Here is a 27,314-nt window from a genome sequence, read left to right as displayed (position 1 = left end):
AAGTTTAAAATGTATTTCCTTTAATGTTACTTTTATGTTTGTGTATAATATTTAGAGAGTTCAACCTTCATAGGTTTTAAGTTTTGACAGTTTGTTTACCGATCGTGTCTCGATTGGTTTTGTCTGAATCGATGTAGTGAAATGCGTTGCTTCTGCTTCTCGATTACAACAATACGAGCTAAAGGAGTAACGTCGTGTCCGTGTCTGTTTTAATTATTCCCCATTACAGGTAAAATTCTGACTTATAAGGTTTATAGCTGTATTTAGGTTTATTACGTTTGCCGAATGAGCAGGGAGTGTTAGTGGTGTCTGCGATAACGAGCTATATTCACATTAGCTTTCTGGCTAGCTGCGTCCTGTGCTACATTTCTTATTACTGTGTGGATATAACCACTATGTTTGTGTGCAGTGTTCAGCACTCAGTATGTGGCAATGTAATGTTTAAAACTGTTCTTGAAATATAATTACAACACTGGAAGCGAAAGGAGTATCGTCGTGTCCGTGTCTGTTTTCATTATCCCCCTTTACCGGGGCTGTAACACCTGCGGTATTCTGTCGCCAGTAGTCAGGGCAGAGGAGACCCAAACTTCTCTGTGTCCACATTGCAAATAAATCACACATTTGTAAAGCTGGTTAACACTATGATCAATGCTTGCTGCATCTACTCTCGCTCTTTCAACACTTTTTAACCGAATGTGGTACTGAGTGACCAAAAACTGGATCACGTGATGTAAAACTGTACCATTTAAACAAATCCAAGTCCTTAGCCACTGTTTGAGCTAATGAGGCTAGCACTGACTAGATTTGCACAGAAACTTTAAGGTAGAACCATAAACAACCTACTTAGACTGTTTATTTTTGCTCAGGGTTAGTTACATTTTAATAATAACCTTTCATAAAATGTGCTTAGAAACAAATCATGTTTGGACCCATGTGATAAGTGTGATGACACCTCACATAGGAAGAAGTATTTTCGGGTTGATGGAAAATAAAATAAATGAATGTACATTTTTTCATTTTCTTTTTACATCTATCTATTTAACAACTAGGAGCCTGAACAGAATAATTTGACAGAGTGATGTAAATAATGTAAATTAATTTATCACTTCTACACACTGCATGCTCTTTTTAATATATTTTAATATTATGCGCTCTAAAACTGTGCAATAAAGCTATTTATTTGGATTTTATTCAAATCTTAAATCAAACAAAATTCTATTTTATTTGCCCAGGTGTCTTAACATTTCGAAAGGATGTGCATCACATGATAAGTATGACTGACCTACTCTTGATAAATTTAGATTAGATGAAGTTTCTCATGTTTTGTCAGAACCCAGACTCCGTGAAACAAAAGCAGGCAGTCATAAAACTATCAACATCATTCACAGTCTCCTCTCTTGCATGCCCCCTCAGACAATGTAACATTAAAAACAACAAGAGGTGGCTGGTCCAGGAAGCACGTTTCAGGAAACCCTGTTCTCTTAGCTTTTTTGCTGTTTGAGGTGTGGGATAGGGCATGAAATACTAAAATACATGAGAGGAAAAAACTTGCGAGGGAAAAATGTTCGGTTTGACACTTGTCATTGTCACACATTGTCTTCTGAAATAGTTCCAGTGAAGTCCTACTCATGCTGTGTTTCAGGCTTACAGGAGTTAAAATTAATTAGATGTCATGTAGGTGGAGAAAAGAAGTGAACACCCTGGCTTTCAGACGAGATGATTTTTCTGAAATTATGCAGTTTGGACGTGAGATATCTTTATACTCTGTTGCTAGATAGTCTTCCAAAATGTAATATTGACAAACTACGGTATGTTTATTCCCTTTATGCAAATGTACAGCTTCAGAATCCGCTTTCGGGAAAAAGTGTCATTGAAAGTGTTAATTTCATTTCTCTCCTGCAGCTCATTGGCTTATGATTTCAGTGCAAATTTGTCAATTTCTTTCTTCTATGTCAGGGATAGGCAACATGTGACTCATGTTAAAATGTACTGAAATATTTAATAGTGAAGCAGTGAAAGAATTTAAATTTAAGACAAGAAAAACTTAGAAAAAAATGTGAAAAACAATTAATTACTTTAGATCAGTTTAGAAAGGATAAATTGTATAAATCTATTAAGTTTTCACTCTAATAATCTCTATATTGATTTCTACAACCAAATCTTTTCAACGCAGAAAGAATCTGCACAAAAAAGTGGGTACAGAAGAAAGGAGACCTTTAATTTCTCAAAAATCAACTTTAATTTTAAGAGTGTCTGCTTTTGATTTATAGTCATGGATTAAAATGCTGCCCATCTCATGTGACTTGCTGCTTATCCCATTTTACATTTTCATCAAATCATATTCTGGGGCCATATCTGTAAAATTGAGAAACCATCAGAGCTGAAGTGGTGGGATATTGGAAGTTCGGCTTCATCAGCAGTCTGTGCTGCTGAAATGAGAGACCTTCAGTAGGCTCCTTCATCCTCCATCCCTCTCTTTTACAGCTCTTCCTCTCTGTTTTTTAAACTCTTGTCTGGTTCTCCTGCTCACTTAAGGATGTGCTGAGATCTCTCTGTGACTATTTTATGTGCACTTGTGTGGAATTATTTAATTAAACAAAGCAGCATGCACATATCCAGATCCTCACATCCTTAGTAGGGCAGTAAGAGTTACTATGGCGATAGCCGTTATTGTACTCATGGATAAAATGTACTTTAATTGTGGAGGACTTGTGAATCCATTATCTGCTGTATGTCTTAAAGAGCCACTGGAGATGTTGTGGTATTAAAGTAATACATATTCTTTTACCATCTTTGGGACCTGTTTGGCTTGTAATTAATTTTTCTAACCCCAGATCAATAATATGTAATTAAACTGATTCACTATTGATCATCATACAGTTATTTTGCATGTTATTAAAGGCAAAAAGTGCTGCGGTGTGCAAATCTGAACCTCAGTTTCATCCTCACTGGACTGCATCCTCATAAGTGCTCTGCAATGTAATATGCAATCCGCTGATGGCTTATTAAGATCTTTACAGTCATTTAATCTAAGACTGTGGTCAATTATATCTCTCCAGAGTAGCATTGCAGTTTAATTTGATATAAACAAAACAATAGGCCGTGAAGCTGTGGTCATGATGGAAGCTGATACACCCGGCTCAACGAGCCTTTGCTAGAAAGCAGACAGTCGAGGCCGGGGCTGCCTTGCCCTCCCTCAAGGGACCTCCAGTGTTTTGTTTGTATACAATAAATAATATTAATTTCATGCTGGACACCTCCTTCAAATCGATACATATTGACCAAGAGAATCAGTTATCTTTATAGGCCGGGAGTGTAATTGCGCTGGTTTAAGGACGAGTGCCGAACACAAAACACACAAATGATGCTGTGTGCTTTCTTAACACTTGTCAGGTCATTGAGCACGTCTCTTTGGATCATAGCTGCTGCGGCTCATTCTGGACGCCACAATAGAAATGATGGGTCTGTCTTGGTTCTGTGATTGATTGCAGTGCGTCTTAGGATATTGTAACTCAAGCCGATGACGGGAAGAAAATTAATTACAACACCACAGATCGATGAACAACTGCTTGTGTCAACTCCCAAAAGAGCTGTGATTGTTCACTGCAGCCTGATTGAGGAAGCAGACGAAGACCCAGAAGAGTGTGGAGGAGGTTATGGCCCTGCTTTCACTCAGCAAACACACGCCACAGACAGAAAACACATTCTGATAATTCCTTAAAGCGACTGAAGCACTATTTCTGACCTGAAAGAGGATTGTATAAATGACTATGTATGTATATATACATATTCTCTGATCCTCATTTGAAATGCATGTAGTTTAAATGCTTTTTCAGAGGAAAAATAAATAAAGAAAAGGAACACGCAAGTGACTGCAAGAGACACGCTCCAGCTTGCACAGCCTGATAGGACTCGGAGCAGATTAGTAGAATGAGAGAGATCATTACGAGCAACCTCACAAGTGACCAAGGCTGAGTCACTCTCCTCCATTTGGCCGCCTCGCAACTGCCTCCATACTCCCTCACATTCAGTGTGCCTGTGAGGGTTTGATTGTGGCTGTGCATTTCTGCATGTGTCCGTGCTTGCTGGTGTCATTCTCACTCTGACTTTGACCTTTAGCTGGGGATGCTGGGCAGAGAGAAGGGCTTAATGAGTTTGCAGGCTGTAATAGCTGAGCTCTATCTAAGGAATCATCCATCTACATGAGTCCCATAATTAGCTGGTAAGTCATTGGTCCAGCTATGCGCTTCCACTTATTATTCTGCTGACTATATGTGGGAGTGGAGGAATGGATAAACAAAGACACCTACACCCCTCCTTTAAAGCGACTGGCCAGACATTTCTGTCAAACACTCATTAGATATGGTTTGTCACCTGTCGAGCGGAACAACTTGTCTTGGTTAGTGCGGCTATTTTATTTCAAACTATTAAACATGATATGATCTGCGCTCCCAGACACAGTTTTCCACTTGTACATACCTCGGGTGACATCACATTAAGCAAAATGCAGCTAATTAGAGTCCTTCAGAGCTCATCTTGTTTTTTTTGTTGTTGTTGTGTTTTTGTCCTTTTTATTCACTGTTTTTATTAGGGACAGTCAGATCATTTATCATTATTGGTGGAAAATTATCTTTTATGACAAGTAATTAAATCTATAGAAATGACTATAATCTACCTGATGAGGTTTGATAACCAACAAGAACATAACATGGTTGGGATTGGGATTGTTGATATCTGACCTGTTTTTTCTTCATGAGAACATAAAAAATATATATGTTTAATAGTATGATACAATCATTGTTTGCCAATTGTAGTTTTGTTTGTTACAGTTTGTTGTGCCTCCAATCATGAAGGATTGAATACACTGGAGGCAGGTATCACTATTTGATTCAACAATGCACTACATTTTATCCACTCTGGTTCCAGGAAGAGGAAGAGTTTCAGGGAGGAAAAACTCTGATGTCATAAGGACCTTTCAAAACCCCACAACTAAGACAAAGACTCTCTTTTCACCCATTGCTCAGTAGGGCAATGGGTGAAAATGGGGAAAAGCACGCAAACCCCTCACACACACCACCACGCCTTATCGCACTAGCAGAGAGAAAGGCCACTCACTGTCCTGAGAGCTAAGGATCCAAATACACAGGTTGCTATTAGTGGAGCCAGTACCTAATTTGGCCAAAATAATAAACCTTGATCCTGGTTTATTCAGAATTCTGCAAAAAGGAACCCTTTGAATTACAAGTTCCCAAGATTGGTGCTGGAAACCGACACAGGCTGCCACTTTCACAAGAGAGAAGAGGAAGCAGCCTATCCAGCTCCTCTCCAGAGCTGAGAAGTTTCACTGAGTTTGGCCACCTGCTAGCCAAATGATGCTGATGTTGGGCAAACAAGAACTAAGACGTGTCCTATTTTTCCAAGCTGACCTGTGCTGGCCACAATCAGGTGGTTCCTCATGAACAGCTGCTCAGGTGAGAAGGAGATGTTTTTACCACTAGCCATAGCGAATGCTGATGCTCATAAACAATAATATTGTTTTTCACTGTGCTTTGGACTTGCAATAAATTGCTTCAACAGCAAAAGATTTGATTATTTTGGTCTGTTTAAGATGCCATTTTATGAGTGGCAACAAGTGCTCTCTGTCCCTTATTTAGTTATTTTTAATCCTTAAATGATCCATCAGTGCAGTAATGGATAGATTAAGAATAAATTCTCCAAAGGTTTCTGATTTCTAATTCAGACAAAAAGACATCAAAGCAATTACTCTATCAAAATGATATTTTGTCTTTTGCAGTTTGAAATGGCTATCTGGAATACATATCGACTTTGTCAATGTTATTGTTTATTATAAGCAATAACTGAGACTGAACAATTTGGCTATTATATGGCTACTATATTCCTGATAATCAGGTGGTGCCTCGACTTGGTAATTTTGATCTAAATTACTAGGTTTATTCATAATTACCCTAAGCAAATATTATAGTTATTCAAACTAGATCCTCGCTGGCACAATAAAGAGAAGGTGCGCTTATAATTATGCTGCATTGTTTCACAGAAAAATGTTATTTTTTATTTTCACAGTAATTACCAAATATTGGAATACAATTTTAAGCCCATACTGCCTGTCCCTGGTTTCTAATAACATTTCTCCATCGGTGGGGTTTACTTGAATTCTGAACAACTATGGCAAACATAGAGAAGAAGCAAAGAAAAATATTTGATTGATAATTAGTCAGAAAGAGTGATGCTGTGTGGGTAAACTCAAGTAGTACGAGTTGAAACAAGCAGCGCCACTGTATTATCACATGTTAAATATGATGAAAGCATAAAACAGATCCTAAGTCAAGTAAAATCAAGATTATTTGCTTAAACACATTCAGCGATAAGGCAGTTCAAAGTGTTTTCCTCTGAATTAAATTATTTAAAAATTTGATATTTCAAAGGGAAGCAGTGCAGGAGAAAATCTAAACAGGAATTTAAACAAATTTACCGAAAGGTCTGAATATGATCGCCGTAATCACAGTTTACTTCAGCTTCGCCTTATACACATCAGTGTCTGTTATGCTTTTGGGGTCATCAGAGTCAAACTCAGTCTCAAATACACTTAAACATAGCTCAGAATTTATATAAAAAATTCTGAAAGATGAAACCAAAAGTCCTCATCTGCCACAATGTTTAATATTTAATGCTAGCTGATTTGTTCAATAATTGGGTGGGCATCATTTGTCCCCCAGATATTATATCAGTCCATTGGGTAGGCATGGTTTGCACATCATGTCCATTGGAGCATCAGCCAGGGCATTTCCCTTTAGATCCATTGACTAGAGTGACAGAACATATGACTCATATGCAGAACACAGTTGTCTTGAGGAAGAGTTAAAAATATATAAATAATGAACCAAGTCAATGAATCAATGGAAAGTGATACATTCCTAGCTTTGTGTGTGATATCTAGTGGTTTATAGCTTATAGTACATTTACATGTCATCAGGTAATGACAAAAAAAACAAATCCCTCTAAGAGGCCATCTCTGACTTTGTACTACTGACTAATAATGTACTCTTAAATTTCTTGTTTTTTTGTTTTTTTTTAAATAAGTTTTTAAATGCTTCTAGTGTACCATTTTTGATGTCATCAAAGGAAACACGCATAAAACAGAACTAGCTCTAATCTTTGTATTTAGTGAAATTTTCTTTGAAAAGCATAATTTTTTGTCCACCCATGTTTGATTGTGTCAAATTATGATCTGGAAAGAAAACTACTATCCTAAAATCTTCTTGATTTCTGGGTAATGTAGTCAAAGGAAATGGCTGAGCAGTCCAACAATCATTCCTCTGACACCTTTCAATAATAATAATAATAATAAAAATGCTAGAAAGGCTTTCTGGAGTCACATTCAGGTTTGCAGAGTTTGCTGACAGGTGAATGGCTTCTCATGGGAGCGCTAATCCTCAGGTTTCTTCATCTGTGTTTGTCCGTCACTCATGTGCCTCCAGACAAACCAAAGGCGTATTTAACTGAAACTCAATGACATGCAGATGCGATCTGTGCTGAATTTGTATGCAAAGCATCGATGTGATTCCTATCATGCAGGGCTGAATGACATATCCATCATTTTCATGTAAGGCAAAGGATATGAAAAGCACACTCGCAAGAGTACGGGTGCATTAATTTCCATTCTTTCGTGCACAGCCAGTACGTGGTTTGTAGTTATGCTTATTGATGATATGCAAATGTTTTGGTAAGACGCTGGACAGCAGGCGCGATCCATTCCCCCAAACGCAATCCGCTCCTGGTTTTGCTCCTCTTGCCTTCAACGCAGCGTGTGTGTCTGTGTGTATACCTTCCCTGACTCTCAGCACTCCAGCATTGCTGTGCAAGCAGATGTTCTGTCCTCCGATGCCAATTCTTACGATTTTCGCATTTGGAGAAGGTATCCTTGCAGGCGAAGGCTGCAAAGTGACGGGAACAAGCAGAAACTGCAGCCATTCTCCTCCTCCTTCTCCTCCTCTTCGGCTCGGCGACACAGAGAGAGTTGTGAGCGGCTTTGGAGAGATACAGTAGAAGCTACAGTAAGAACCGGGGCGAGCACAAGGCAGCAGTTTCCTCCACCACACCTGTGATGCGTTGTTCTGAGCAACGGAGACGCACGAGCTGGATGCTGATGGCCACGGCGCGGCACGAGGATACATACTGAGGCAAAAAAAGACACTTATTAACGAAGAAAGCCCTAAAAGTGCATCAGAGGACACTCTACGGTCTTGAAAAAGATTTTTCCGTCTTTGTTTCTCCGCTGCTCTCTTTTTCATTGAAACTTAAGTGATTAAAACAGCTTAAAGATGCCCTTACCTCCGGGCCCCTTTGTCCGCTGCGGCTTCAGCGCTGCGCTTCTTCTGCTCGGGCTCATGTTTGCTGGCATCACCTCCACTGGTGGTAAGTTACACTTTATCATTTCGTTTATTTATTTAACTATTTGTGTTGTAAAAAAAAAAAGGCACACTGGCTGTAATAATATTAAAACATCGCACGTGAGTTGTTTGTTAGCTTGTAGGTTTTTTTTTTCTGGAAAAGCCTGGGCGCGTGACGGAGCACGTTCTTGGCAGCGGTTATTGTTCAGTAATTTGCTAGCTGTATATCACTCCTCAATTAGCCCGCACCTACAAGGTTACGGCTTTTTCAAGGTTAACACTTGACCTAATCGAGAATTAGTATCCTTCATCTGTCCGATATGTTACAGATATAAGGATTGTTAATCAACACATGGAAGTTTATTGCTTATTATTATTCGCCTTTAGTGCAAGTTTGAGCAGCACCTGCCTGTAAACCTGCCGCATAATCGAAGATTGCGAAAAAAAGAAGCTTTGTTCATATGATCACAAAAACCTCACATTCGACTTTATTTATGATAATAAAAGTTGTGGTCTTTGTGTGCGGATATGTTTCCAGCATGTGCTCATCCACTTCAACCTGAATCCTCTGCTGGCTGCAACCGACTAGGATCTTTTAACTCCACGCTCGTCCCGTCGCCAGCACTCATTCCTGCTGTATTCGCAGTATGGTGACAGCTTTACTGAGTTGGTAGACGACCTACTCGCGCTGATGAGTTATATTTTATGATGTAGCCCTGGCCAGACGCTCCAGATTGCATGCAAATGAGCCCTGATGTACAAAAACAATCTCAGTGAGCTGAGCCTGGAGCACAATAAGAGGGACAAGTTTCCCCCAGTAGCAAAATAAAATCCATGAGGACCAAGATGATATTTTTTTATGATAGTTGTAACGCCGGTTAAACTGGACATGATGCATGCTTTCTTATTAGCCTCATGACTGGGTTATGAACTATGTCAGACACCAAGCCGGCCTGAGGAAAAAGCAAACTAAGAAGCAGGTCCAAAGACTAGCAGGGGTCCTACATGAGCAGCTAATTTATTTTAATCTGAAAATTTCACATTTGAAATCCTTCAAAAACTATCCTATTTTTTTATTCTTATTATTTTTTATTTTTTTACTGATTTATTTCAGAGTAATTTAAACTGGCTCTTAGGAGTGACTTTGATTGTATGGTTGTCTTTCTTGTGTGTTCCCCTGTGAACTGGAAAGACCACTAAATAAAAGTCGAAGTTTCCAGGGTTGATGAAACCAAACCAGCTAAACTTGCCTGTCCTTCTCTACTCTGCAGAATTTATATTGAAGTGCTGAACACTGGATAAATCTGCCCCACCAAATGAGCTTTTGTACGCTATTTTTTGTTTTTTAACCCAAGTTGGGCTGCACCTATATGACAATTTGGTCAGCTATAGATCTAAAATTGATATCGCTGTTGTTGCATTTTTGCTTATATATAGTTTGTTACCCATTCAACATTGTGAAAAGACCACCACACCGCTGACATTTCTTCTTTGCTTCTGTAGAACTCCACACGATCCTGCACCGTATCACTATCACTGTCACATATCTAAACAAATGCCACATGGCCTCCACCACCACCATTTGAGCCTGCGTCTTTTTGAAAATAGTTAATAATTTATTTTTATTTTATTTTATTCCTGACAGTTGTTCTTCTTGGCTTTTTCGTGAGCATGAAATGCTGCCCTAAAATGACTTCAGAACTCTTACAGAATGAAAATATGGCAGTAAAGCTAGTGTCTGGTTAAAAGTTGGTGAAGCAGCCATTTATCCTAACAGACACCTGAGCATCACAGGAAAAACAAAGGGAGATCTGAAATCCTAACACAATATCCGTTCCTCCTTTCTTATTATGTTCATGGCGAATGTAAAGATAGAGATGGGGGGCTCAAGTTATCAAACCCTACTTCGTGCACCTGTAATTCTTTGATTATTTGCACCGCAGCTTTGATTCTACGTCATCCTCACAGCTGTAAACATCTGGAAGCAGCTGCTTTGTACCCACAACCCGAGCAGCCCACACAACATTTGCCTTGCAATGTTTCCGTCTGGTTAGCCTTGCTTTGGTCAGGAGGCAAACATGTTTAAGTTGGTGTAGCTGCGCCTCCTGCTTCAGGACACTGAGATGATGATTTCAGAGGGCCCCTTCTCTTGCATTAATTACCACATAGTTAAGAATATATTAAGATTAAACAAACAGACATGCTCAAGGGACTTTGTATAACAAGCAAAAAGAGGAAGCAGATTGTTAGTACTGTTTATAAGTCAGTTTTTAATGATGACAAGTTGAGTCTCTTGCAAGTGCATTTGGGTTAGTTTTAGAGTTTTATGGGTGGTGAAGGTGCTCAGAAGTTTTGCACTGGTTCCTAGCCAAGGGGGCGTAACTTTGTGGATCAGTTTAGTGTGAAGGTTGCATGATCCGTGCCTCAGTTCATGCCCACTCTCTATAAACTTGCAGAAATAGGTCGATTTTTAAGAGTCTGATTTCCCATAGGTTGTTTCTTTTCCCTGAGATGAGGTGAATAACTGGAGTTTGCTGCCTCCTGCTTTTAAGAAAAGGCTCAACAGGCTTCCATGACCCCAAACCGGAAAACACTGAGTGTAGTAATGGAACATTAAGAGTATAGGCTTTAGTTTTGAAATTTGATTAGTGTCTTTTTTTTTTTTTTTTTTTGCCGGTACAAGCATCTTCAAAGCTCCCCTCACAGCTCAGAGGCTACTTTTATTAGAAAAAGTGAGTTCCAGAAATGGATTGGTTAGTAATTTGGGAGCCAATTCTTTCCGCATCAGGATCGGGATGGCCTCAGCTGAGATCAGTCAAGCCATCTTCTGTATTGAGCCAAGCTGCTGACTCGGCACCCGCCGTTATCAAAGCTGGCTTTCCCTTTTTTTTTTTTGTTCCAAGGAAACATAACTTAGTAATAAAAGTACAGCTGTCAATCTTAAGTTTGGGGACTTTCTCTTGCTCGGAGCTGTGAGAGATCTGACAGATCGGTTTAAGGAGTTGGCTTTCAGCTCAGAGTCTCACGAACAACAGCAACAACAAAAACTGTTCTGCTTTGCCTGTCTGCACCTCTTGATGTTTTTAGTATGCAAAGTGCATTTGTGTGTGTGGGAGGGTGTTTCCACAAAGATTTGCTTACGTGCATGTGTGTGTGGTCATGTGCAAGGTGTAGGTCTGCAGTTTATCTCAACCTCCTGTTGCTTCTGTTGTTTACCGTTTGTTCAGCCTTTGGTTTGTTGTTTTTTTTTATTGTGTCTCACCTCCTTCTGAAAAGATCATCAAAGCTGAAATATCAATGTAGAAGAAAGAAAAATCCACACTCTATTTCTTTTTTTGTTTGCTTTTTTCCCCCTCTTCCCAGTGAGAGTGTTGCCAAGCAATTGTTGTCTCGTTCCGCGAGGGAACCTGGGATTTGCTATCAGGCACCTTCTTACTTGTGTGAGCAATTTCCACGGGGTGTAAACCTTGCGATGATGCAAGGGGCTACTCATTAAATGACAACAAGCAGAAATCTCTTGCATAATACAATAATCTGTGAGTTCCCTTTTGTTATTGCTGTTTTATCAAAGAGAGACGTTTTAGCCAGACGTGTCTCGTCATTTTCCTGTGAATGACTCTGAGTCATCTCGGAGTTGTCTTTCCCTCCGCCAGCTTTGTCTCTCCTCATTGACTCACTAAAGAATGTGATAAGGAGAGCAAAAGCTGAAATTAACATAATTTATTGGGGGGAAATTGCCTTCTGGTCAAAGGAATTTAAAATCACTTCGTTTTTGTCCTGTAGCTAATGCATGGCAAATGATCGTTGTGCATTTGCAGAGATATGGTCTTCTAAAGGGAAATGATAATTTACACACGAAAAGAGTATTTTTTATTTTTTTATGGTCTCCCTAGTCGCTGGAAATAAATTCAAATAACACAGGCAAAAGGACGATTTGAACAGCGTGGTAAGCAAGTTTGACTTCAGACTGTTTAGTTTCCAAACAGTAAATTTGCATCAAGTAAAAATGCAGGACATAAAGCGCAAGAAAGCAATTACACAAAGAAAAATTTAAATGATTTCTCGCCTCGGGTTTACAATCCGCTCGCTGTGAATTTCAAGTTGGAAATGGACAGTATCACAGTGACAGAGCGTAGCTGCTTATTTGCTGGACTCACTTAATCAAATATTGCATTTTTTATTTGCCAGCAGGAAACGAAGAGACCTAATTCAAGTTAATATTTTCCTGTCCGAAGTCTGCAAAGTAATTTCCTCAGTCTGAGCCCGTGGTGATTAATGAAGGCAGAGATAACAGTTCAGAATAAACAAATAAAAGGTAAACAGTGCATGTCAACACAGGTCAGCCTTAAACAGCAGTGGAGCACGCTCGATTACATGACAAATGTCCGGCCGCCTTATCTTTCACGAGGCTGTGTCCCTGCACTTATCATTTGCAAATGGCCGTCTTGAAAAGCGAAGAAAGGACGCAGCCTTTACGGAGGACACAGAGAGGATGGACCTTGCAGAGGGGAGGAGTTGGGTGTTATTTTCTGCAGTCTTTGCAGAGGCTCTGCGAAGGCACTACATCTCTGTCAAACTCTGCCCTTTTGTTTCAATTACCCCATTTCTATGATCCAGGTCTGTGTGAGAGTGCTTAGATGGCTTGGAGGAAGCCTCGTTGGCTCTTCAAGTGCAGCACATAGCAGTCACAATTTCTGCTAGTTTGTCTTAGTTGCATAAAACTCTCCTGGTAGGTTTCTTATCAATGGAAGGTCACACTCAGCAATTGCCTCAACTTCTGCTGTTGTGCTTCTGTTGCTGCCAACCGTGCGGTTATGAGCGACCGGCTAAATGACTCCAGTGAGAACTTGGTGTGAACTTGTTGAGCTGAGTCTCAATTTTATGTCGCTGAAGGGGTTTAATTGAATGTTCTCTTCCCTGAATCTCCTTCTAACTTTTGCTGTCACAGAGAAAACAAAAATGCAGGGGGTGACATTTAACCTTGGATGCCACAGTGTTCTCATCCAGAGGAAAAAAAAAAAATCACCTCAGCAAAAAACACGCAATATGTGAAGGTTGACATTGAGTCCCGAAGGTCAGTCATGGTGAAAAGTACTCATGCTGCCAGAAGGCACAGCTCTGCTGTTTACCTCGCCTCAATCTCCTGGCCTCGACTTAGCTGAGTGTTATTAACCAGTAGACATAAAAAAGTACGAGATCCTAACGGCATGATAACCTTGAGTAAAAATCCTGCTTTATGGCGTCAGGCTATTCATACACAAATTTAAAGCAGGACTATGAATGCAAACAGAATCTAATTGCTTTTGTTTGAAAATAAAAAAAGCAACAATTGTACCTACTGCTTTGGTCATTGTTGTCATTATTGTAATAACAATAATGTTGTCATTATTGTTGAAACTGCTGGGGTTTCTGCACTTTGCAGAAACCTGCTGGTCAGAAGTGTGCAGCAACAGATGGGGGAGGGTTATTACTGCTCTATGCTCAGTACAGGAAAAAAAAAAACAAAGTATAATCCCGGCACATTCTTTTTCATCTCATTGAAAAACATTAAATGGTAGAAACTGTGTGATGCAACTATAAAATGATAAAATTTGAAATTGTCGATATACATTAATACTCGTAGCCGACCTTGCTTGCCTATTAACAAGTGAACTAGAGATTCACCAATAAATCAAAATTGGACTTTTTTTTTTTCTTATTTCCTTCAATCTGCAGAAAATTAAAAATGTTATTGCTTTATTTATTAAATTCACCACAACTAAAATCTCCCACCTCCCATTTCTAGTCTACAATCTATTGACAGCATGTATGTTGATACAATTTTTTTTTTAATGAAATAAAAATCAGACAATGGCTAGGAGCAAATATTTTCCATGAATGGGGATTATCTTGTAATTCTGTAATTTACAGGTTGTTTCAAAACCACTAACTCTATCAAAGAAGTTGCAGAATATTTTATTCTCTTTCATATGTCACAGTCCTTACAAAACCCCAAGTCTGCAATCCAGACCTAAAAATACATGCAAATTGTTATCGGACAGAAAAGAGCTGATAGGTGAAATCATGAGTGGGACATAAGAGCTACTTAAATGCATCAGTTCATAACAGCTGTGACTTTCATTGGGGTACCATCAGAACCAGCTTTGTGGAGAGCAAAGATGCACGACTGAATGGCGTACAGAGCAGAAACGTTTCAGACAAAAACTTTTCATCTAGACTCAGCAGCAAGGACTCAGATATCAGTCATTAGATATCACTAATGTAACAAAGCAATGTCTTGTGCTTATTTTAAATCAATGTCTGTAGGGATTTTATATTTCTAAAACTGAGGGTCGATAAATGCAAGGGGTCAGAAAGAGTCTGTGTGAACTGGCGAGTGACATTGTGTCAAATAGACTTCTGAGGATTTTGACTGTGGTGTGGTAATTTCTCTGGTGCCGTGAGTACATATATAAAATGTCTTGTCTTGCTGCTCACAATGCATTTCGAGGGTAGGGTTGTATAAGGAAATGTTTTCAGGTTCTTCCTCTTCACCAAGTGATCAATACTTTTCTTCAAACGGTTAATTGGCTATCAGTCACTGTCAGGAGAAGAGCCTAGAAGCCCAGAGGTGTCTTGGAGCAGCTCATAATAAGAGCCTGCCCTGTCCTCTGGGTCCTCTCTTGGCCTTTACTTCAGGCCAGGTGGTGGCTGGGGAAGGTAGATCTGAATGCAATATGGAGAGCCATAGATTAATAGTTCCTTAGTAAGGCCACAAGGGAGCGATGTGAAAGCCATTTCCACTTCATCACACAGTGGTCTGGTTGGAAAGTGTGAAGAGCATGGAAAGAGACGGGAGCTAAAAAACTGTCTGAAGGTTATTCAATTTATAGTTTATTGCAGCTGTTGTTTGTGGATGCTAAGTATAGTTCTGCACTAAAGTTGTAGTTTCTTCCTGCGAAATACATTAAATGTGTAGCTTTTTTCAAATGTATACATGGATTTAGGAAAATGCTTAAACATGAACTACATTGTTTCTTTATGCAATCATTATAAAAATCCTTCCACACATAAGTTAATCGACTGTTGCGTGATAAAGCATGTTAAGGGACACTTCGCAACATTTGTCTTAGTTTTAGTGATTATCTTCAAATGCTCATGTGATTTTCTAATGTAAGAAACAACTGTAAACTAATTCCTAAGAATTATTTTAAATAGAGACATAATTTGCACATTTGCTCATGATTAAGATAGATATACTTCTTTTCAAATCATGATGGTTCACCTATGTTTTATATTTAAAAGTTGGGGTTTTGCAGAAAAAGAAATTTATTAAATGATCTCAAGTAACATTTTTCCAACATCTAGTTAAGTTGACTGTGTTCATTCCATAATATTTGGAGCTTTTGATGATTTATTTGAGCCATTCTTTTTCCAGCAATGATTCTTCAAATTCAGACAAAGTCAACATTATACAAGTTATAATTTATTTATGCTGCTGCACTAATACCTGGTTAAATTTGCCATACCAAGACCTACGTCAACTATATGCTTTTAATCTTTTATTCAGCAAACGTCTTTTATAACCATGAATATTTGACCTTTCTTTTGAGTTAGTAGATTTCATTGGAACTATTTGGCTTCTTATCACTAAATTAACTTTTAAAAAGTAGTTCACAAATCTTCAACTGGGTCCAGGTTCTATTTTTAGAAAGTCCATTCCACGAACTTAATGTCAAGCTGCTTTATCCTTTTCAGAATCAGCTTTGCTGTGTTTGGGGTCATTGTCCCAGATGTGTCCGTCCAGCTATTCATTTGAGTGGATGCTGAAGAATTTGACGATGACTCATCCACTGTTAAAGAGCCCCACCGCATGATAGTTGAAGCACTATCATGCTTGATAGTGCTTTGACAGTTTATACTTTTTTTAGGCTTAGGGTTAGGCTTTAACTTGACTTTTCCAAACATACAGTGGAGCTTTTCAGTGATCTTTGTGCCTCAGTCCTTTTTCCCTAAGGCAGCTCGTTTGGCTATGTGGACAGCTGGGAATCTCAGTCCATTTTGAACATATAGTCTCATTCTTGACTGGCATCCTATCAGTCTATAGCAATGTACGACTTGTTTCACTAACTTTCCTGCTAACTGTGTAAAATAAAGGAAAACAACCTTGTGCAAATTCAGACTTGTGCAAGTTATTTTTTTAATTGGTATTATGTGCGGTATAATTTTTTCATGTTCAAAAAATAACTTGAAGGTTAAATAATTTGGTTCAAATAAATATTTAATATCCCAAAATTGAATTTTATCAATATTATATAAAAGATGCCAATCATGAGTATGTAAAGTTATTTTTAAAAAGTTGTCTGGAGTGGATGACAACAGTAAAGAGGAAAAAAAATATTTTAAAAACTTCTTTTAAAGTAGAGAAACTTCCAGCAGAACTAGCCATTATCTGGCCAAATTTGGGAAAAGGTAGAAATACAAATAAGCACAAAAACAGTCGGCCTGAGCTCCCTACAAAGACAAACACAAAGTTAATGACTCCAACAATGGAAAATACATTCAAGGGGAGGAGAGACATCAGAACAAAGAGAGGGTCTTCGACCCCGGTGGGATGTCCCCCAGCAGCGTAGGCCAAGGGTATGGCTGAAAGGACAACGGCTCAGGTTCAGTCCTGCTGGCATGACTTAATGGTTGCCAAGCTGTCTCAGTCTCCAAGAGATTAGACTGAATACAAATCAAGGCATCTGGTTTATTTTGTAGTCATCTCCAATCTCTGCTTTATGTCAAGCGTGCAATAACACGACTGCTCTGCAGAACGCTCAGACAGTTAAGAAATGTTTGCTGTGGGGAGAAATAGTAAAAAACTTTTTCTTGTATTGTCTATAGTTTGGTTCTTAAATGAGGTGGCTGAAACTGAAGGGCGTAGTTTGAAACAACAGATCTCTCTCCGAGTGTCCACCCTGGATTTTCTTATTTTCTAATAGCTTGGACAGATGCCCCAACAAAAAGGATGCCACTCTTCCTTATCATAAACCTTCCTTATGGTAGCCCACACAGTTTTCCAACCCCACCTGTCACTGTGGAGGAGTTGTGGGATGATTTAGCTGACACAGGAGAGGCACAGTTCTGACACTCATACAGCGTCAGCATTGAAGAGTCATTAAAAAGCTGCTGTGCTCTGATACGGTTGAAGTTGAACATAATCGTCAAAGGTATGTTTGAGGAAAAAGCAAACATGTCATGAAAAGAATTGATTTTCTTCCAGTCCCTTTATAATTAAAAACAAGACACAGAACTCCCTAGATGTCTTCATACAGCTCTAAAAAATTTAGTTTAGGAGAAATTCATTGTGGAGTCTGTCAGTTTTCTTCAACTTCATATACATCGTTCACTAATTACTACTATACACCCTATATTCCACCCAAATGTTTGGCTCATTGTTATGCTCTCGTCTATTTAGCATAACATGCAAAAGCCATAATTATAAATCACCTGAGGCTAGATACCCCTGCTGGTGCTTGATTGGCAAGGATATCTAAGGGAGAGCCTGCTCAGCTGGAGCTAAATTTTGTCATTTTGAAGTGATTCTGTTGACAAGACAGGAGGAACGGTGACCTTTTCTAATTATGTGTATGTGTCCAGGCAGGCACCAGAGCCTTCGGCAAGCAATTCAACTGAGTCAACAGAGCTCAGCATTTTGGAGCACATTTAACCCTACACAGATGGTTGTACTGTGCAATATTAGATTAGAAAGGCGTAAGCGACGAGACATTTTTCCTGGTTTTAATGAAGCTTTCATGTTCTTTTACTGATTTTATTTTATTTTGATTTCTCTTTAAAACCTCCAGGTAAAAAAATAGACTGACAGTATGTTTTTAGCTGCAGTGCCTTATTAATTAGTTATTTATATTAGGAGCCAAGGCAAGGAGAGCAGTACTGGCAAAGTTGTTTTTAAAATGCAACTATCCCCCGAATTAACTTTTTTATTCCTAATAAACTATCTGAATAGATTATTTAGGGCTCTATCTTTATGCTTCCGTGCAAATTTTGACATTTTCATGCAAACTTATTTCCACATTATTTTGCCTAAGCTCATCTAAGTGAGCATGAGACAGATCATCTCCGCAGCGAGCACTGATGGATGGTGTTGCTCAGCTTTACAAGTGATTTATTTGCAGTGTGGACACAGATTGGAATGGGTCTCGTCTGTTCTGACTACTGGCGACGGCATACTGCAGGACGGGAAGGGCTCAGCTCAGCATTCGCTGCTTGCTCAGGAAACAGTAGGGTTGCAGTGGTGCTGCAGAACGTTATAATCATAAATATCTCTATCAGCACAGAAAAAAAGTTGCTATACTTGTCACCTGTTGGTTCTTGGATAACAAAGTTGCTGGAGTTGTCTGGAAAGTGGCTGAATATAGTGACAAAGTTAACAAGTTAACAACATTGCTTCGTTCGTCCTTGTCACAGCTGCGCTTATCCCCTTTGCTCATCTTCGCTCTTGGCCATGCCCATCAGTGTCTTTATCGAAAGGGCCAACTTTGAGGGTTCTTCCTATGTTAAATATATCTGCACTGTGTTCTAGTGAGCTGGCAGCACTTATGCGTGATCCTTTCAAAGATTCAAAAAAGATTGGATTAAACAGTCAGTGTGAACAAACATGCATATAATACTTTTCCTATTTTCTTATAAACGCAGAAACTGAGGGATAAAGTCAGACCGTTTACTGCCCTTTAAAAAAAAAATGAAATCATCTTTGAAAATCAATCTCATGTTACACTGCACAAGCTGATTCCTTCAAAACATCAGCCATTTATTACCCACCATGAATGTGTAGCAGAGAGAGAACAGCCTCCCTGATCTATGTAGGTTCAGTTATTGTTTTCCCCAAACAAACCATTTCCCAAGTGAAATGAGCTCTGAACATTACAGATTCAAAGCTTAAAGCTAAGCAGCAGATTTTCTTGGCAAGGCCATCAGGAACACCATGCTCACAGGAAAAAAAAATCTCAAGCCCTTACTCCCATCGAATTAATCATGACAACACAACTACCACCGAGACTCGATGCCATTTTTTCTCGTCTTTACAGCTTGCCTTGCACTTGATTATGGCGACTATGGATTCAAATGCTGTCTGACAATGCATTCATGTTGAATCAAAGAGCGTTTTCGTACCTGCAGTTTCTTGTCACCAGCGCTTGAATTTCAAAAAGATGATAACTACAGAGCAGCTTTGCTCTGGTACCATTTGTTAATATCACACTGTTCTTATGTTTCAGATAATACTTAATTTGATATTAGATAAATACTGTAGAATATACAAAGGGTTAATTAGATAATGTAAAAGAGTGAGACTTGTTTGGGGATATGAGGGATTGTAAATTATGGTCTGTGTGGATCATTCAGTTTGTTTTACTCCCTAAAATGAAAAGTGACTAATTAATTTGACTTCCTTTTGCTTAAGTCACTGTAGATCTAGAGCACTCATGCACACAAGTGATTGTAGTAATAAATATATGTAATTTTACATAATTTGGAATCCAAATATATGCAAATATAAATTGTAAGCCCTGCCAAATTTAACTTTCTAGTTCAGTTAAAGAACTTTGTTTAGAATCTATACATCTGTCATGTTCATGCAGCTACGTTCAAAAATTTGTTGCATGATTTAAATAACACCTTGTTTTTTTACATTTATAGTAATTCATTCTAGAAGCTTTATTTACCGTCAGTTTTCACATTTTCCTTTAACATGTAGGACATTGCAATAGTTGATGTTGAAATAAGCCTAAGTGGAAAATGTGGTTTTAATATTATAAATTAAGTTATATTCTGTATATCACTAGTTGTTTTCCGGTGCTATTTGTAAATAAATCATAATTAAATCTTAAAACCATATTTGTGTTGCCAGGCCACATTAAAAAGCAAAGCTGACAGAGATGCTGTAACAAGACATGCATCCTTCTAATTTCTGTGACTTTTGATTTATTCAGACGGAGCCTTTAGGGTTTTATTTGCAGATCTCTAATTAGTGTCCACATTTAGCATTTTAGGGCTTTCACCTCCGCCCCACCGACAGATATGGTATTTGGGCAAGAAGAGGCTAACCTTTTTCACACGTCTAATGTATATTTAATTAACTGCTTCAGGCTTGTATATAGTAAGTTGATATGCCAGTCAGTAAGCCTGTGGGTCATGGGTTATGAAAGCCGAGTGCAGCCTACTTGGAACATATATTTTGATGACAGACTGAAACTTCGTGTGGGTGGAGTGAAGATACATTGCAGCTGGTCCTCAAGCCTTTCCTGTCAAAAAAAAAGAAAAAAAAAATGCCTTTTCTCTAGCTTCAACAGACGCTACTTGAATTTAATTGGGCACCAAATAATGTGTTTTTTTTTTTCTTTTTTTTTGGTGCTTTCTTTAAAGACTTAAAATGCTTTCACACAATATTGATTTTAATCTTCCAATTTCATGTTTCAGGAGCTGGTTATGTTATTCACATAAAAAAAAAAAACAACAACAAAAAAAGCAACAAAACTCAGTCCAGTTTATTCATTTAATTAATGTGCCTAACACGTTGCTGGGGCAGGCAGACATTTAGTGTCCAATAAGCATGAATATAAGGAGGTATTTATCCTATGTGGCTGCCTTTTAATGGATGTCAGTTGGTGTCCAATTTCAAGCAGTGACTGAAAGCCTGCTGGCCTCCGACCAAGCCCAGTTTATACGATATTGTTAACAGCTCCTTTTAATGACTTCCTTCATCCTTTATTTTTGAATAACTTTCACAAATTGGTGCTCCTTGTTCAGAACGTCTCATCACTCATAAGCAGAAGACACAGAGGAGTCGGATTCATCTCCGTAATTCCACATTTGACAGTATAATTGGAGATGAAAAGTCAGGTGGGACACACTTGGTCTGACTGAAATTGAAATATTATGAATCGTTAGATTGAAGGGCTTGGTAAAGAGTTTGTATTTAATGCTTTAGGTTTTTTCAAGTATACACAGATATATCAAACAGAAAAAATAGGGGTTTTTGTTAGCTGTTTTGAGGTTTATTATTTTGTGTTCCTTGGTCTCCTTGAACAGTCTTGTTTTTGTCTTATCTTAGTTCAGTTCTTAGTGATTCTAGTTTATTTCTTGTCTCTAGTAATTCTTTGTTACTCTAATTTAACTACGTTTCTTAGATCTAGCTAGTCTTTAGATTTATTTGATTAGTTTTATCTATGCTCACAGCTCCTGCCTGCATTTTGGTTCATCCACAAACTCTCCATTCATGACAGCGTGGTCACAAAATATCACCAAATGTCCATTTTTGGGTTGTCTGATATCATTGTATACAGTGTATCTACTGAATGCTGATTCTCACTTTTATGTTCCTTCAAAATGATGAAACAGTATGTGACTACAACGATTTTTAAAAAGAAAACTTGGCTACACAACTTTGAATTTATTAGGAATTTCATAGAAAATAAAAAAAATGGTTTAGCTAAATGCATACAGTGGCACTAATATTTATTGATCTTCACCACACACATGTTGCAGCCATCAACAAAACTTTGTCTGAATATTTGACCACGATTTTTATTAGAAATGGTAACGTTAATTTGTTTTGGTTGGTTTTCTGGCATAGTTCCATATACTTAATAAGATTCCTGTTGTGGGTTTGGGAAGATCATCCCAGAGGCTTTTTCTTAACTTGCTGTATTTATTCCAACAGCAGCTTTCATGTATGTTTGATGCCGTCCCCCTGATGTAACATCGACTTCTGTTCCAGTTTCAAGCCTTCGGCTACTTAGTAAATTTTAAGAACTCTTTGGTTTTTTTAAAAATGCTTTTTGTGTCAGTTTTTGTCTCATCTGACCATAAAGTTTGACTCAAGAAGACATTTAGTAGAAGACATTGAGTGTGCAACCGCAAAGTTCAGTCAAGCTCAAAGGTGTAGCTTTGGACTAGAGGCATTTTTATTGTTTTGTTTTGTTTTTATTATTAGCAGAATCTTATTTCATGGTAACGTCTTGTAAGGTATTTGTGTCAGCCCAGTCTCCCCTGGGTTAAAGTGCAGGTTCCCTTGCTCTCCTCCAGTTGTGGCAGCCGTATAAAGGTGAATTAATCCACGTAGGGTAGCGTCTCCCTGGAGAGTTTTAAGATGAACACTGAGCAGCACCCTTCTAAGGGTCTTATTACCGCTCGGTGCTCCTATTAGTGTCTAGTAGAGAACCGGTAGGAGATAATGAATTACAGTGTAAAGGAAAAAGCTAACGAGAGAAGAAAAAGAGAAAGTAAAGTTATTTATTAGCCTTCACTCGCTTCTTGCTGGGTTTGTTTAATGTACCACCATGGCCTCACCTGGCATTAGGTTGCCACATCTTGACGTAAACCCAAACAGCAGAGAAAAACATTGTGTCAGCTGTAATTCTGCTTGTTTAGCGAACTCGTTGGGAGAAGCTTGACGTTTATGTTTGCATAATTACCGTGTTGTAACATTTTGAGCTTTTTATGATTCACATGTATTATTATTTATTATAATGTTCCATCGATAGAGCAGTTTTACACAGAATCCATATTTGTTACCTAAAACAATAGAAAAAGATGTTACCTTATGTTGAACTTCTCACTCGTATCTACTGTCCTTATTAGAAGTTTCAGTCTTCATATTTTTATATTTAATTACCTTCCTGAGCTGCACTCAGTTCACTTCCTTTCTGTGTAAAGGAAGAACCGTGAGGAGAACTTCGGGGTCCATACTCAAATATTTAAATTCATATTTCCGGGTTTTAAATTAAACAACTGGAAACCCAGACGGATTAGCTTAATACTGAACTGTTGAGAAGCCAAATGCAATTTGACTTAATTTCTAATTTCTTGCAACATATACTGCGCATAGCTTTGAAAGCGTATTTCCACCCATGTAATGGCTGCATAACTTTTCTGGCTCTACCAAGTTGTCAGATTATTATTCTACTTTTTTTCTTTACTTGTTTTTAACCTTTATGTCTTCTGAAAACTGTAGATTTCACCTCAAAAGGCAGAGGAATTATTTGAAGATAAGTTGCTGCAATGTAATCTTTGTGAACTACTCTACTCGCCTGTCCAGATTATTTTTTTAAATGATTTGTCCCCTCATAATCAAAGGATCAAGATTAGCTTGTAGAACAAACCAACTAGAAAGTTAAAAATCTCTCCTTTTGTAGGGTAACATGTCTAACACCTCATAAAGGTGCTTTTTTCTTCCCTTAGACACGTTTAGCTTTGATTTTTATAAAATTCTTTCAGTTTAGTTTTTCTTAATCATTGGCATATTTTAGCTCTGTTCACTCATGAAACAGAGCTGAAAAGATAAAGTCCATCGTTTACAGTGTGTTTTTCTTTTTCTCATCAGAAACATAATATATACACCCCTCTCTCTATATATATATAGACATATATCTATATATCATCTGTTTTTCCAGTATTATTCCGTCGTGTTGTTTTCATTTTTTGTCTGTAACAGACTGCCATTTTGTAGTAAGCCAGCAGCGGTGCTGAGAGCTTTCCCCAGTCTGCTGGTTATTGCCAACGCCTAAAGCAAACAGCAGGACCGGAGGTCCCACAAGTCTGAAGCAGCCATACAAGCCATTACCTGCTATAGAGTGCTTTATGGTACTGTAAGCACAAGTTAGTAACAGTCTATATGGGAACTCGAGTAAAAATAACACAATTTAATGCTATTTAAGTAACAATAATAACTAAAGTAAGCAACATATATCAGGATCTATTGTGTTTTATTTAAAACACAACAACAATTATTTCTACTGCTGCTAGTTATAACTTTCCATCTATGACCTTAACTTGTGTTATCATTTTGGTATATAAATCATTTTGATGTATAAACTTTAGCAATAAAAATTAGTACATCTTTTTAATTTGACCAAATGTAACTGTGTTGTTGTTTTTTTATGTTTTTATGTCTCTAGGGCGTAATGCAAATGTAATAAACTGACATCTAGCTGGAGAGTCTGGCTTTTTTATCTGGTAGTCAGCCTGCAAATGATTGCTTAACATGCAATCTAACCATAGTTTTAAAACAAAGTTATCTTAACAAGAATGACAGGTGATGCTCCTTTATACCATAACTTTTGTTTTGCTACCTAGATTTTTTTCTGAAGAGTCAAATTTGTCTCTAATTTAGATTTTTTTTTACTCTTTTCTTCACACTTCTGGAAACAGTAAATGACCGGCATTTTATCAAGTCAAGAGGACCCCAGAGCGCTTCACACTACATTCAGCCATTCACCCATTCACTCACACATTCACCCGCTGATGTTGGGACGCTACTGCACCTTAAAATGCAGAAACCGTACAGGCTTGAAATAACTTTTTAAAACATTGGTACACCTTGATGTATGGAATGACTCCATGACTAAACAACTAACTTAAATTTACAAAGAGCTATTTTAACAGTTTTATTACAAATAGTCAAGAGAGAGCTACTGTTATTAATAGTTTCAGACAGGGTTGTAACGAGATCTTGTGATATAACAATATTGGAATGACAGCGTTTCAGATCGAGGTAAAATCTGTCTCAGGAAGAAATAATAGAGACAGGTAGCTCCAAATTGAGAACTCTACTGTCTTGCAGCATTTCAATATATTCCTGCTCCAGCACACCTGAATCTAGGTATTGCATTACCTCTTCTGCATGTCATCAAGTTTGGCAAAGGTCTGGTAAAAAGCCTTTCATTTGATTCAAGTGTGTTGGAACAGGGATGTGTCTAAAAGGTGCAGGGATGTGGGTCTGCAGGACTGGAATTGGAGACTCAAACTCTGGTTACCTGTTTAGCTGCTAACAGTCCTCAGGATAGGATTTGCTGCAGATCTTCGTATCGGTGCTAAATAAACATAGCTGTTTCACACTTTCTATAGAATAATTGATTCAAGATGTTTAAAGTATGCAAACATAAAACTGATTATTTTACACTTAGTGAGTTGCAGGGCGATTGTGGATATTGGGTAGATTGGTAATCTGGCAATTGGAAAGTTTGATTTAATTTCAGCTTGCTCCTGTCACATGTTGATTTGCCCCTGGGCTTTGCACTTAACCCCAAGTTACCCCTCAGTGTGTGTCTGTGATCTAGTCAGTATAACTAGAAGAGTGCCACATTTTCATAAGAAATCATAAGAAAATAATATTTTAAAATCATTTTGGTGTTAGAACCTGCTTAGAATTAGACAATCCAAACTCAAACCTGGAATAAAGTCCTTCAATCTCAGTTTGTGACATTTGGATTCTCAGTTTTTCTGAAAAAAATATTTTTTTATGAGCTGCATGTACAGTCACATCCCTACGTTTAGATTAAATTAAATTAGCTGAAATCTGTCAGAGGGGATTTGGTAGTTTATGGTGCAAAAGTGCTGTGTTGTGTACAGCAATGCTGGAGACTTTACAGCATAAGCATTTCACTTGGAAGATATAATTTGACAAGTGTGCAGTATTTCATTTCTGGGTACTGAGGCATGATACTTTTTTACAGTAAATTCCTCTGTCCTTTCTTAGCATATGATGCCCCACTGTACAAATTATTTGAACCGCCAGAAGGTGTTTGATTTATGCTGAGTCTGAGTTATCAGCTCCAAACAGGCCATGTAGCTTCTCTCTTATCATCTTACCCAGCCCCTTGCAGAATTTCACCATGTTTTGAGCTCAGCCCTAAATGTGATGACAATAGTCATGAACTGAGCACAAAGACAAAAACTGCCACTTGCAGCAAAACCAGAACCTCCCCCACTCGCCTAATTTTTCTCTTTTTTTTTTTTTTTTTTTACCTCCCCCACTCGCCTAATTTTTCTCTTTTTTTTTAAATTTTTTTTGACTCTCCTACAATGTTTTTGACAAGATTGTCTGGCAGTGTCGTGCAGTAGCACAACCCAGGCTGTTGTGGGTCCTGCCTGCTGTGACCCTGTCATACAATTAGCTCCCTTCTTTTCTGATGGCGAGAACAAAGGTGAACTTGGGGAACAGGGGCTGTGTTCAGTCAGAGCGGAGGAGTGTGTGTGACACACCGATGACTCCGGGGCACTTTCTTGACCAGAGGAGTCGTTGACTGTCACTAAACATCACTGTCTTCCTCCCCACTAATGGCATCTCCAGATTGTGCTTTGAGGAACAAAGGCTGGTTGTACGAGATACTGAGGAAGGAATAAAGCGACCCCATTAATGCTGCCGAATGTGGTTTGTTACAGTGGCTGCGGACTTGTTGAAGTGTCGTGACAGATATGAACCAAGGAACAATTATGGGGCACTGGGTTTGATGCTTACACGTCAGTTTCTCCCACATGCTGGCCAGATAACACGTGCTTACAAAAGAAAGAGACAGAGAAACCCGCGGTAACAAATTCGAGCAGACGTAACTGTAATCCTCAAGGTTTGAGGCTGGTAACTAAATCAAGCTGTAATGGGGACGAAATTGTATGTTTTATTCATGAGGGTAAATTCAAAAGGTGAACATGTTATCAAAACAAAGCCATATGCAGATTAACAATGAAATGAAATGTTCTAAAAAAATAATTTGTAATTTTCCTGTGGCTTTGGGGAAATAGAAGCTGAATATCTTTTCAATTAATTGCTTTCCACTGAGTGAAATTATATCCTATGCAAATTTGTATTATCCTTTTAATAATCAGTGCAAAATAGCAGTTGATTTAATTTTCAACTAATAGCATTATTTATTCAACCTTAGTGATACTGGGTTAGTCATTGGGAGGTAAAGTTAATTTGTTTGACCAAATAAAATATAATTTTCATACTTGTGTTGGTGAAAAACAGCAATAGGGAGTACTTTTTGGCATACGATATCAAATGTGTCCACTCATGTTTGTCTGATTCGGAGCAACTGGTTTAAAAAAGAAACTTGTTGGCCGAATTCATCTAATTGACTTTTC

At 38.2% G+C, this 27,314-nt stretch overlaps 1 protein-coding gene across 4 annotated transcripts in view; it reads left to right on the top strand.

The window, feature by feature from the left end:
• Positions 1–6,659: 6,659 nt before the first annotated feature.
• The window catches only part of unc5a (unc-5 netrin receptor A), a 176,621-nt gene continuing 155,966 nt past the window's right edge, over positions 6,660–27,314 (top strand). For 2 of the 4 annotated variants that reach the window (XM_016676131.1, XM_007561579.2), the window contains exon 1: positions 6,661–8,433. In XM_016676131.1, the coding sequence (XP_016531617.1) occupies positions 8,340–8,433 (94 nt within the window). In that variant the 5' untranslated portion in view covers positions 6,661–8,339. Of the gene's footprint in view, positions 8,434–27,314 lie in introns of all 4 variants that reach the window. The other 2 variants (XM_016676130.1, XM_016676132.1) reach the window with 2 other exon arrangements.

This window comes from Poecilia formosa, unplaced genomic scaffold, assembly GCF_000485575.1.
Source record: "Poecilia formosa unplaced genomic scaffold, Poecilia_formosa-5.1.2 Scaffold128, whole genome shotgun sequence".
NCBI lineage: Eukaryota > Metazoa > Chordata > Actinopteri > Cyprinodontiformes > Poeciliidae > Poecilia > Poecilia formosa.
Note: the sequence above shows the minus strand (reverse complement) of the source record. Positions and strands in the feature narration are given on the sequence as shown.